Below are 13,840 nucleotides of genomic sequence, written 5' to 3' on the forward strand. Positions count from 1 at the left end.
ATCTGTATCGTATATATCATACTTTATTAAATTTGTATCAATTACAATTTTTTATATTATCTTTTATGTTATCCTTTCCTGTATTCAGAAGTAGTGCAGGGAGAATGACTTTGTATCAAGAAAACCATAGCTAATAAAGTAACATTTAATTGATTTGTAAAGTGTGCACTCAATCAATAGCATTTCAAATAAAAACGTACACGGAAGATAAACATTTATTTAAAGCTACGATAAGCTTAAGGATGATATTCAACCAGTTACCACTAATGACACGTATATTCCTCAATTTTCGTTATCGGGAAACTCTGAAATTTCGAGGCCATAAAAATCGACGAACAACGTTGAGTTCGAGTGAAGCTCATAATAATAACATTCAACGGGAATCAATCAAATGGGGATGGAGTGGCCATAAGAATAACCGAGTGAGGGGTCACTGGTTATTGTTACGTCTTATGTTAACGATATAGAAATGTTACGACTTTTCTATTGATAAAGATTTATTACGAGATTAATAATAGCAGTTATAAACTAATCAATGGATGAAAACAAAGTGTATCGAAATCTACATAAAATTGTTACGTATACAAAAGGCACGTTTGTGCTAATTTTACGAAGCCTTTTTGTTTTTCCACGTTTTTTGATGTACTCGGAACTATCTTAAGCACTAAAAGCAAGCACGTAAACTGATTGTTTTTTCTATATGCGCACTAAAGGCTGAAAAAATTATAGAAAGTGCCGAATTATTCGCGAATATAACAGAATAAACACTACTTATCCACAACTTATATCAGTGTTGTTAGGTGCTTATAAGATACTTAATCCTCCATTTTAAAAGTAATTTCTGCTTAACACCAAGGAAAACATTACAATCTGAATTTTGTGTTCCTTCATTTATGCCATTTGACATAATATTATGAATAAAAAAAGTAAGCTTGAGCATATTCTGTAGATATTATATATTATGATAAATAAAACAGATTCCAACATCTAAGATGTTGTACTTGAATGTTATGTTAACAAGATCAATTGGTTGCTGATCTAATTTTAGGTATTTTTGTTTTATAATACTACAAACTGTTATTATTTTATTTTTATCTCACACACTATTTTATTGTGTTTTTATAACTCTGTAATGTATAATAATTTACGGTTTTTGTAAGTATTACCTGCTTAGTAGATTTATTGTCTTCACATATAATTATTTAACTAATGTATACAAATATTGTAAATTCTATTTTTAAAGAGTTTGTTGGAGTTGCATGCCCATTCTTCTCCACACGAAACTACCTTTAAGAAGGGGCAACTAGAATTTTTGACGTTCATAAGTGTACATTGTTACCTATATGAATAAATAAATTTTGATTTGATTTGAATCATTTTTATATTTTATTTGACGTTCAATTTTCAGTGGTCAATTTTCAGTGGTCAATTTTAGGTTGTCTAATTGGAATAAGAATAATAATAATTTGACTTTATGAGTATATATGTATGTTGTCAACGCCTTCTAAAATCTTACAAAAGAGTTTAAACAATACATTAAATAGGGCGTGTAGCCGTTAAAACTTAAACAAAATTGAGACGCAAAACGCTAAGCCCTAAAAGCCTTCGTCAGGGCTTAAAAACTATTCCCAGAAACAATATCCCTACAATACATGGCTTGAACAAAAGCTTTATTGTAGCAGCTTTCAAATTTAAAACTAATGGCAGTAAAAGTTTCAATTATAGCCAACCCCTAATGGACCGAATTTCATATCCAACTTTACAACTGCTGTTGTTTAATAATGTGGTTTCTAATAAAAATATTACTTTGTTAACGGACACAATGTTGTATATAATTTGGATATTTAACTAGCGAGTGGATTTCTTCGCTTCGAGCCCTTATAAATTAACGTCCCGTAAATAGGATACAGCGGACATATTTCAGTATCTATCTTGCTGTTATAAGCAAGAAGTGGATCAGTTGATGTATAGAGGCCTAAAACTAATTAAGGTTTAACTAGATGGCAGCACTATTACATTTCGTCTAAATGTAATATTACTAATAAAATTCTAATATATACATATATATAACAATAAAATGAAAGTGCCGAGTAAAATAAATAAATAAAATATATAGTAACTGAAACCGTTTTATCAGTTCTTAAGGGATTGCAGTTAATATTGGCCGGAATTGAGTACGATCTCACGAGGCGTTCGCCAAATGGCCAGAGTTTGGTTAATAGTCGGCAATAGATTGCTTCCAGGGCTATTCTCAAGATATTTACCTTTGATCACTTTTATAACTAGCATACCCTCAATAATTACTTGAACTAACATACAATTATTTTACTTCGATTAAATAACAGTTTCGATATAACCTTTTAAGGGCTGGGCCTCGGATTGTGTTTCATTGTCAATCTAATAGGCAAGTAGGTGATCAGCCTCATGATCAGTGTCTGACACCCCCCGTCTTTTTGGGCGTAAGGCCAGCCGGTTGCGCCACGATGTTTTCTTTTACCGTTCGAGCGATGTCAAATGCGCACAAAGAATTTCCATTGGTGCACAGCTGGCTAATTAAAGGCCTATTAACACTTTATTGACTTTAAGGTGTGTTTAAAATCTATTACTGTGAAGAGTTATCTTCTTCAAAAATCTAGGTTTGCAAACTCAACAACATACCTTCAAATATTATTCTGTTTACTTAAAATTAGTTATCTGTTAATTAGGACGGTCACATTAATAATATAATCGTAAAACGTGTCACCGTTTTCAGCCATAATCGCTTTTTCATCCACATTCATGCGTGTAAAAATTCGCCATTTGACGTGACCATTCCAAGGGATTCACAATAAAATGTTGGAATTAAGGAAAATCAAGGAATATCGTGAAAAAAGCGCCTTTTATCAAAAGTAAAGCCTTATACATTAGCTGTATTGTAAAAGTAAAAGGATGACTATCGTATCTTTGAAAGGGTACCGATTTTATATTGGAAAAGATTTCTATTTCGTTTTTATATGATTGACCATCTGTCTACTTACTTTTACGAGAAATGAAAATGTTTTATCCAATATAGGCGCGATAATATTTCACTTATATGCCTTTCGATTATATGAAACCTTAGCTTGGTACACACAGATGGTGTAGCATTTTTATTAACACTGTTTCATCCAAATATAATCCAAATATTTATCTGATTAATCGAGAAGAAAACTTAACTTTTAGCTCCAGTTGTGCAGCAATATATGATTTTAGTTCTTATAGTGCGAATTCCTTTCGAAAGTTGACGATAAATTTTGACTCTAAAAAAAAAAAAAAGTAAAAGTAAAAGTAAAGTCTAAGTTCTAGTTTTAGCCGTGCATCACCACTATGTGGAACAGCTGGTTCCTGAAGTATCTGCTGAAGTATTTCCGAACCAATTCCACTTAGGTCCTTTAAGAAACCAATGTACAAATTCTTTAAAGCCCTCTGACTTTAAGTGTCCATTTGTCATATCACTTAACTGTAGTTGATCCTAATGCCAGCTTACTTCCTATTCCATACAAAAATATGTTTTGTTTTTTATTAGATATTAACGTATGCCTATCAACGTGGGATTATCGATGGAATACTATATTAGCTTAAAACTGATTCAAGTTAGGTATTTTGTTAAATTTACTCGTTTGTTTTAAGCACAAAATATACAATACTACTATTAAATATTCGACAACACAATATAAACGCGTTAACACAACATCAGAGCGCGTTCTCAGTGAATTTAAATTGAAAAGTGGATGTAGATAAGGCTCCAATTTAACTGTAATCGCTTATTTCCTTCCGTTCAGCCTTACAAATCCGTTCAAGTTTAAATTCTGGGAAAATTCAGCTTAAAAATGGTGTCGACGTAATTAAAGAAAGTCGTTAAAACTTTCCCAAGCTAGACTAATTAAAATAAGTAATTAAAAGTGAAGATTTATCTTAACTTTTATGAATAACAGCCATTTCCTATCGACTTCGGGAGTTCACGGTTCTTTGGTGAATAGTGATGAAAACAATTATTACTCTGCAATTTATCATAGCTGTAATTACTGCGATTTCGTGGTTGTTAAGAATTAGCCTTGTCTAGAAATATTTCACATGTGACATAGTTTTATTTTACGTACACTTTTAAATATAATTCTTACACCAGATATGCCATAAGGTATCCATTCTGTAGAACATTAAGAAACAGAAATAACAATAACAAACGTAGATGAAGATTACCAAAACGAACAACCAATTGATATGTTTTTTAACAGCCGCTTGAATTACTATTATAAAGCACATATACTATATCTTGTTACAGATTATATCTTGTCACTTCTGTAAGAGTGATACATCTGTTTAAGTATTTCAGATAGGACATATAAAACTTGCTTGTAGTTAGATAAACGTAAAAGTTTGATATTGCAATACCCAATATTGTATTTGGTTAACGCGATATTTGCGATACTGTAAAAATAAAATGGAATATTGCAAAAAGCAACTACACTGCAATACACAGAATTAATATGGTAACATTTCAATAGACTTCAACATATGAAATTGTTTTCTAATAAGTTGATGTGACTGTTTGTCGCTGACCACGATTGCAAGTATTCAAAGCATCGTGTATTAAATATGCGCTTATATAGAAAAAAAAAATGTTTTGTTTTAAATCTAAATGCATAGTAGTGTTAATTAAACGTATTGTATTCTCATATGAAATATTTGTTGCGTTGATGAAATGATGCACCTGTATATGAAATTTTTTTTGGTTCCAATTTTATTAATTAAATCATACGAGTCTCTGTTTAACTTTTTGGAACTGTTAGCCTCGCAATTCAGTACATACTTAATTTATAAATAGGGTAGTAGTAGGTGATCAACGTGTGTCAAACTCAAGAATTTTCATGAAGGGAGAGGGTTCTAGCTCACAAACCTAAACCTTTCAAAATACATAAAATATTGATACTTCCACGCTATTCTGCTCAACATGTAATTGTAATTAAAATCAAAAACACAATCTGTAGAATAAATCAGTATTAAACTGAGGTTAATGAGAATATTGGTTATTACAATGGTACCTATTACGCCAAACTCACAACTTATGATAATAATAAAATTGTGTTAGACTATTTCCAGCATTACACCAGATCGTATCGGAAGTTCAATATTGCTGAGCGTTATTGCAAAAGTATTAAACTACTTTCAAAGTTAATCTTTTATGTATCTCAATTGTTTCTTTAAGACGCTAAGTAGATGTTTTAGTAAATGTAAAATTACTAAAGCCTTCAATCCAAAATTAGTTAGCTATAATATCTTTCATTCCAACAATAGCTTAGTGTATATACCAGAAGATCCTAGGTTGATTTTCCGGCGGAAAAATTGTTTCAGGTTGGAAAAGAAACGTAAATTCAATGAAATAAAAATAGAATATGTTCGCTTTATTCTGAGGAGTTTGGAACTTTAAAGTAATAGATTAGCTCTCTTATGAGTAGTAAATAAAACAAAATTAGAATTAAAATTTCCGTTTGTAAAATTGAGCAGAGTTTCTAAGTTTTTTATAACGTTTTAATAGCTGCATTGTGTAATTTATAATTCCTATATTTGTAAGTTAATAAATGGATAAATTGTTCGTTTGAAAATGATTTAAATGCTTTCATTTTACGTTTACTCTATCTAAAGAAAATAATAACAATTTTTCAGAAAATTTTTTTGACCACATGGATCACAGCTTGCTTCCACTTTATGTTTCCTCACATTTACACTTACAAAAAACAGTCGTGGATGTTGACGATCGCCCCCGATACTGGAAATGCAGCCGAGAGATTCAGTCGCGTTATCTCAATATACCCCAAGCACTGGGATCGTTTAGATATTCATTTATATTGTAATAGGCAAGAGGGAAGTCAATTGCTTAACTTTTATTTTAGTTATACAGGCTTCATCCGTGTAGTCAGCAGTTCTGGTAGATAAGTCTGTAGTGCCAGTTGTTGCTGATACACAATTTCTTAGTAATGAATATATATAACATATACTCGACTTGCTTTCGTATTCATTTCAAGTTCTCACCTCCAAACAGGGGACAGAAATAAATGGTCTGAGGTCTGATACAAAATTTTCAACCCAAATCATCAATCTAAATAATAAATTTATATTAATACATTAAAATATATCATCATGATGTAGAATATAATTGGAATCCCTCTTAAACATTTACCCCATTTCCGTAATTCTCTAAAATGTCACCACAAGTACGAAGATTGTGTCATTTGACATCCTTCCGGCGTGTCAAGTCTTTGAAATTAGGTTAGATCTTAATCGAATGGCCTCATTATGTCTCGCAAATGTCAGACAAGAAATAAATTGAAGAAATATAGCGAATAGAGACGCTTTCATGTGTGATTATTAAAACATACGCAGGACCCACGGGCTAGATGTGACATTTTTTAGAAATAAATATGGCGCCTTTTTATTTCACCCACCACTAAAACAATGAATAGTTAAGTATTTACTATACCAGTTCGTTGGCACATGGTTTATAGCGGGAGGATAAAATCTAAATATATAAAACAAAGTCGTGTTAGTTACACCACTTATAACTCGCGATCAGATGTTAATTGTCTCTTTTTTAGTGGATTTATCTCAGCTCCGAACAGCAAATTAAGTAATAAAATATCGGATAAGTTATCGAATAACAATAAATTATTTAATTAATTTTACGAATGCAAACAGCATGTGGTGCCATCTGTTGACAAAACTACGCATTATTTTTCATCGAATTCGTGTCCGTTCTAGAAATTCTAATCTTTAGATGAATGAGGAGATGCAAAATTAGACCTTGATCTTGACCATAGCTTTGTTATCATCAATATTGTTTATCAGAAAGTGCTTTGACGTGCAGTATCGCAATATTGGCGCTAAAGAATATTTTAATGTTATAACCTTAATGAAATCCTAAATTAAGTTTAACTAAAGTTAACACGATATTATGTGTTAGGCGAAACGAAGTTAGCCGGGTCAGCTGGTATGTGATATAACGTACAAACCTATAACGTTCACCTAACGTTGAAACCAGTCATAAATAAATGAAATTTTTATATGCCATAGACTATACATACTCCAAGCAAATTTAATATGGAATCACATTGAAACTCTTTGGTAACACATTGAATCATCATCCTGATGAAAATAGTTTATTTTGAGCGATGATACCTATCATATGATTTTATTTCACTTTTGAATGAAATTCAAATAATATTACCATTTACATAAAAAAGTAATCCTATTAAAATTGAACTTTACCTTTGCTTTTAGCCTTTAAAATTGTGTATTTTCTGAATAATCAAAATCGTAAAAACAATGGGAACTCTTAAAAATGTACTAAAAAACGAATAATTAATTTATCAACGTAATAAAATCTTTGTCGAAATAAATGGGAATTGAGAAAAGAAAGCTGGCTTTGTTTTACTTAGATTTTATCTACAAAGAAATGTTTCATTATGTTTGCTCTTAATTTTCTGTCAAGGACGGCTAAAGGATGACTCAATGGTGCTGTTAAAATAAAAATAATAATATTATCATGTCACGTTTTGTACACTTATGAACGTCTATATTCTTTTTCAATTAACTGGCGCTAAACCAACATACACTCGTTTAAATGGCAAACTATTTTGTTTGACAAGATGCTTGTGAAAAGTTGCTACGACTATTGCATTGTCAATGTCCGTTATATCATTTCTTACTCTTATTTTATACTTATTTTCTTTATAAAGAAGCAAATTGTTATGTATTGACATTGGTGATTGCCTTCCTATTAGTCAGAAAATTTTTACTTGCTAGCTTTTTCGCAACGGCCAGGGCGAGGGGACCGATGGCTGACCATGCGTCATTCTCGTGAACGATCGTACTTGAATTATGGTGATGTTAGTTATTTCGACTATGCATTTGCGTGTTGTTCCCATGAGAATGTAAGTACGTGCTCCTATTGCACCATTCTTCCTGCTTATAGAGAATCTATGACAATGTGAGACAAATCTTTGTTTTTAATTTATTATATTAATATTTACCATATTTACCATATATCAACTTTACTAACTATATAAGTCCAATTAAGGTAAAGACTATATGCAAAGTAGAACTTATATAAAACTTGTACATAGAGAGAAATATCAAAAGATTTACCCTTTATCGGTCCAGTCAATTTTTTGGATGGTGAAATAGTGTTAAGGGCATCAAAAGTTTTCGCCAAACAAAGCCAGTTCGATTCCCAAGGGTTTGTTATTTATAGTTTTACTTGGGCTACTGGCCCGCATCTCTTTAAAGCTCGTACATACGATGCTAAAGTTTTCATATAAGTAGTGGAATAGGTTTAGTTATAAACTTTATTCCTTACTGAAGTTCCGTAGCCGAGTTTTGTTTTATGTGAAGATAAATAGTGATGGTGTAGTAGTGATGTACTAACATTATACAGCAAAAATATGAAGCCACTTTCGAACAAATACTCATCAGAGTAAACTCTATTATCCCCCTTTGACGTTCGTGTAGGATTATCAGCCTTTGTGTGGATGCTATTACTAGAGACTACTATAGCTTTTGGGTCATTAAAATAAGTTGAATTAATAAATGAGACAGTAGCTCACGTGCACCTCAACGTATAAAACGTGAATTTGGCCCCACGTAGGGAATACATTCTCACCTCTGGGTAGGAACCAGTAATACCAGATGGTATTTCACGAAGAGTGGGTCGAATCGTGAATGACATGTTACTTTCAAGTCGGTTGATTCCTTGGCGTTGTGTAGAGATTTATTTTATACTGCCTTAATCATGGACAGTGTTAAGAGGAGTTTCACCATCGGACGTCGAAACAGAATACGAAATGCTACACATATCGACGTCGGTCATTCCACAACTGAGTGTTATGTAAGGTAGTTTTTGCCGCCACTACCGCTATTTGAAACCAGCTGCCAACTGAAGTATTTCCAAACGAATTTGACTTGGGTCCTTCAAGAAAAGAGCGTACCAATTCTTAATAGCAATTTCTTTTGGCAATGTGAGTGTCCATGGGCGGCGGTAACACTTAACATCAGATGAGCTTCCTGTCCGTATGCCTCCTGTTCTAAAAAAAATTCATACCACAATGTGTTTTAATTCTTAATTACTTGTCTTTACATGTTTTAAGTGAATACTTACGAATATTTACGAGTTAATAAAAAATAAACGTAAATTTCTATAAAAATTTAGGTGAATAGCCTTTTGGATTTCAAATAAAACCAAGAATGTCAACATATTTCCTAATATTATAACTTTGTGAATATTTTTCCCTTTCAAGTGTGTACCCTGCCTTAATATCACCCCCGAGACATAACTTTTTGCATCAACTTTACCTTCCATTTTGTTTTATCACCATTATTTTCGAACAATTCAACGGATTTTCCGAGTTTTTCATCCAATTTTAGGAATATTTTTCATAAACTCCACGTTCATATCACGTTTGAACAAATATTTTTTGAAATGTTATTTTCCAATTTGGGTTTAATTTGTTTTTGTAAATATATATTATGAAAGCGTTTAAAAATGAAAATATTTTTCAGAATTTCATAAAGAAATTAGAAAATATGAAATCAGTTTTGCCTTTCATAAATTTCATTAATGTTAAATAAAAAGTTCTGTGTTTTATGTAACAACACATCGGTATCGTTTAAAACATTTTTACAAACTAAGACACCCAGTTATATAGTACTATTTTACTTTCGGTCTAATATTGCTAGTAGTACAGGAAAAGTCACATGTAAAGCAGTAGATGCACGCATCTTTACTTCAGTACCCATGAACTGAACCCATTCTCTCTTCTCCCAAATACAGCTAAATCGATTGAAAATAAAAATTATGTGATTTCAAAATATAACATAATTGTTTTAACATGAACTATTTATATTAAAAAGGAAACAGCTAGTAACATACGGCTAGTTATATGATCTTGCTAGGTCTAGCTCCAGTAATTAATGCTGTGATCAAACGTTCCTTTGAGCTTTTGCTGAAGCGTTGCAATGTTACTTGCGTGGTATACATTTTGTAATGTACACGGTATTTTCATATGATGCATTGTGGGTTAGTAATATCGTATATTAATTGGATTTCGGTTTAAAGCCTATTGCTTTAAAATAATTATTGCATGTTAGCCAGCTGCTATTTTCGACTATTTGAAGAATTTAACATAATACTATGTAATCCTCTTCTCAGCCTCCCTTTTAGCTCTGAAGGCTCACTGTTAGTGTAGTAATATGTTTTCGTGATATTATGAAAAGTAGTACGGTTTTAGGAATATTATTAAACAGTTAAATAATAAAAATGTCTATCTTTAAAACAGTTTTGGATGTACTATTTCTAAACTTTAGATATTTTTCACATCCGGAAACTTTTATGAAAACGAATACTTTCTTGAAATTTACAGTGGAAATATTCTTTGATTGTTTCAGATGACACTACAAGAGCAAGATGAGGATACGACGAAAAATACACGATAAAAAATACAAGATACTTTAAAGAATGGTTCAGTGACAAACATGATAGAAGACGGTAGCCGCGACTCAAAGCGCGCTTACCGAAAATCAGAAATAATTGAAGAACCTAATTGCTGCTTCGAAGCCATCGACGATACCAAACTCTTCTGCTGCAGATGCGCTCACAAGAAACGAGCGTCACCTCTCACCTGCCTTGCGATATGCTTTCTCGTTCTCACTTACAACCTGCTGGGCGGGTTCCTCTTCCTCGCAATAGAAGGAAACACGGTGATAGAAGAAACTGCTGTAGCGGAATCGAAGCCAAATTTAAGTTCACAGGAAAGCGGGGATTTGCGGTCGAAAACAGTGGAGAAACTCTGGTCAATAACGGAAGATCTTAACATTTTGTACAAGGAAAACTGGACAAAGTTGGCTGCGAAGGAGTTGATGGATTTTCAAAAGGTTCTGATGAAGTCGATTCGCGGAGTCGAAGTCGGCCAGATACATTTCGATGACGCCGAGTATCGGTGGACGTTTGCAGGCAGTTTTTTGTATGCCCTGACGCTTATCACTACGATTGGTAAGTTGTTATCATTTTCATTAAGTTTTCAATGAAATTATTTTGAGCGAATACAAGAACTTTGACCGAGGCTCACTTAAAATTTATTTATTATTTTATTATTACTAATGCAGTTCTCTTGGTATTGTCCAAAAAAAATTACTGTTTACTTTGATAGTATCTTTCTATACTTAAAATTGTAAACTGGTATAAATATTTAAACAAACTTTTGCCATTACCACCGTTAAAATATATTGATTATAATATTAAAATCTATAAAAACTCTCCATTATCAATAATAAGTATTTTAATAATTAAGAATAAAACATAAAAGCAATTTTACAGAAAATGTTCTAACTGTACAAAATATTTTTACAGGACATGGTAATGTGGCGCCCAAGTCGTCTACGGGGAAGATAGTGGCAATTGTGTACGCATGTGTGGGCATACCGCTCATAATGCTGTATCTCTCCACAATCGGCGAGGCACTGGCAAGAAACTTCCGTTCCCTTTACTCCAGAATGTGCCCATCGCGCCTCAGAAGTGGAGACTTCCACTCCAAAGCCGAGTGTTTGCGCTACACCTTACCGGTAGCGGAGTGCGAGAGAAACGAAAATATTTTCGATCGTCAGAAACGGTCACCTTTCACAGCCGCCCTCAACCTTGACAATTTTAACAGTGGTTATCATTGGACGTGTCGGGACCACACACGAGTGCCAATTATTCTTAGTTTACTATTGATTGCCTTGTACATAGCGTTAGGTACTTTTATATTCCATTCAACGGAAAAATGGAACTTTGTTGATGGCTGTTACTTTTCATTATCAAGCCTCGCGACGATAGGGTTCGGTCATCTTAAACCGGGACTGTACGCTAGCACAGTATCAGCGAAAGCTGAGGACATTGCTGTGGGAGTGTGTTGTATCTATATACTAGTGGGGATAGTAATAGTAGCAATGTGTTTTAATTTAATACAGGAAGACATGAGCGTAGCCGTGCGTGGCTTCACCGCTCTGTCGATGGGTGGCGCTAAGTCGCGAGCCGTACACAGTGAAGCGTGTGATGAAAAGGTAGCAATGGCTGTGGTCTCTTGACACAGGGAGACGGCCGACGGGCCGTCTATAAATTGCCACGACAAACGACCCCAAGTTACATTCAAAATAGACAGTTCGAATCCGACAAAATTCAATAGTTTGCCAAGGAGGAAATCTACGGCGTACGGCGAGGAAAGTTTTCAGAGGAATACGCCAGTTCGCCGTTCAGCGGGTCACGTTGATCGATGTATAGAGTACTTTGTGCCAAGAAGTTTGAGTGAGTTTAACTTAAGTGGGACGGGTGGTGGGGAGTTCTGCGCGGTAAGTACCTTTGGCGACAAGAGCCGGAGAGATAGGAGGGATAAAATGGTCACGTTTGAGGACGATCGGTCTGACACCGGACGCACACTACCGGACGATGTGTTTATGTGACTGTACACACACATTTATGTTGGAATAAACACCATTTGTTACTTAATAAAGTTTTACACTTATTTGTTGTTTAATTTACTACCTTTGTCAGTAAAATCTGAGATCCAAGTTTAATATCGATTATATGACATATACTTTGACCACAAAGCCAAATTGTTGAGCATACATAGTCAGTGCAACTAGTTTTAAATTTATTATCAATCACACATTTCTTTCAATCGTGCTAAATAAAAAACGTAACACAAATCAAATCATAATTTGACATAAGCCGTTCTGAATCCGGCCACAATCACAATAATAGTGAGTTTACAAGTAAATCAAGGAATATTGGTACAAAGCAAATATGTGTTCAAAGTTCAAACGTGATATGAAATCGGAGATATCCCGATAATTCACCAAACATCAGTCCCGTGGGTCGATCGTCAAGTAGGTTAATCTGCCGTCGGATCCACTAAGCAGCGTCCACTATGCGGTCCAAACTTATGTAACCAGTATTGGTAAGTACAGATTAATTGGGATTATATTTATAGGTTAGGTTATTCGCGTCCTGGAACTGTATGTTTCATACCAAAATATACAGTACATGTAGCCATGTTCCAGAGTCTTATCAATTGTTACTCACATAGATCAGTTAATTCGTTTGTGATGAAGAAAACGTGTACTTAGTATAGTATTTCCTAAGGAAAAGCAATTCGAATATATTCATCGAAATCTTTTAGTCAGTACTAGAAATTAGTGAGTGATGAAGTATTTAAATAAATATTTTATCGAACATAAACGGGAATTACTTATACTAACTAAACATTTCCAGTGATTTACAGAAGTACTTTTATAACTTGTCTTTTATATATATGGCAATCAAAAATATATGACAAATAAATATTTAGTTTTGGTTTTAAGATGAAAGGAATATATTTAACTTGTTAAAATTCTATGAAAGCTAGTTCCGCAATTATGAAAATAACTTTATAGAAAATATTTCGTACAGTCTTCCTGAGACAGTCGGTCTTTCGCTTGGCTTGTTTATCATAACGGAAGCAGAATACGTAGGAAATCTTAGCGAAAAGCAAACACAATAATTTCGTAGGTCCATTGTGTTGACTAAACCATAAAAGAAGGTGTATTAAAAATTATTGTTGAACTTTTCACATTAAGTAACTAAAAATTTCAAAATATCGTGTGTTAGGTAAAGCGATACAATTTACTAATTTTACTTTCACATTTCAGTAATTAGAAACTATTATTTAAAGAGTATAAAGTAGTAACAGAAATTTCAGTTTATTTTTACTTAAAAAATTGAAATATTATCTTTTTTCCTTAAATCATAAGTAAAAAT

General features: G+C 33.1%; 1 protein-coding gene across 1 annotated transcript in view; it reads left to right on the plus strand.

Annotated features, from left to right (window-relative positions):
- Positions 1-12,566, plus strand: part of LOC111000078 (TWiK family of potassium channels protein 18-like) — a 42,758-nt gene extending 30,192 nt beyond the window's left edge. The window contains exons 2-3 of the mRNA XM_022269420.2: positions 10,456-11,059; positions 11,417-12,566. Coding sequence (XP_022125112.2) covers positions 10,543-11,059; positions 11,417-12,132 — 1,233 coding nt within the window. The 5' untranslated portion in view covers positions 10,456-10,542 and the 3' untranslated portion in view covers positions 12,133-12,566. The remainder of the gene's footprint in view (positions 1-10,455; positions 11,060-11,416) is intronic.
- Positions 12,567-13,840: the final 1,274 nt, after the last annotated feature.

Source organism: Pieris rapae, chromosome 14, assembly GCF_905147795.1.
Source record: "Pieris rapae chromosome 14, ilPieRapa1.1, whole genome shotgun sequence".
Taxonomy (NCBI): Eukaryota; Metazoa; Arthropoda; class Insecta; order Lepidoptera; family Pieridae; genus Pieris; species Pieris rapae.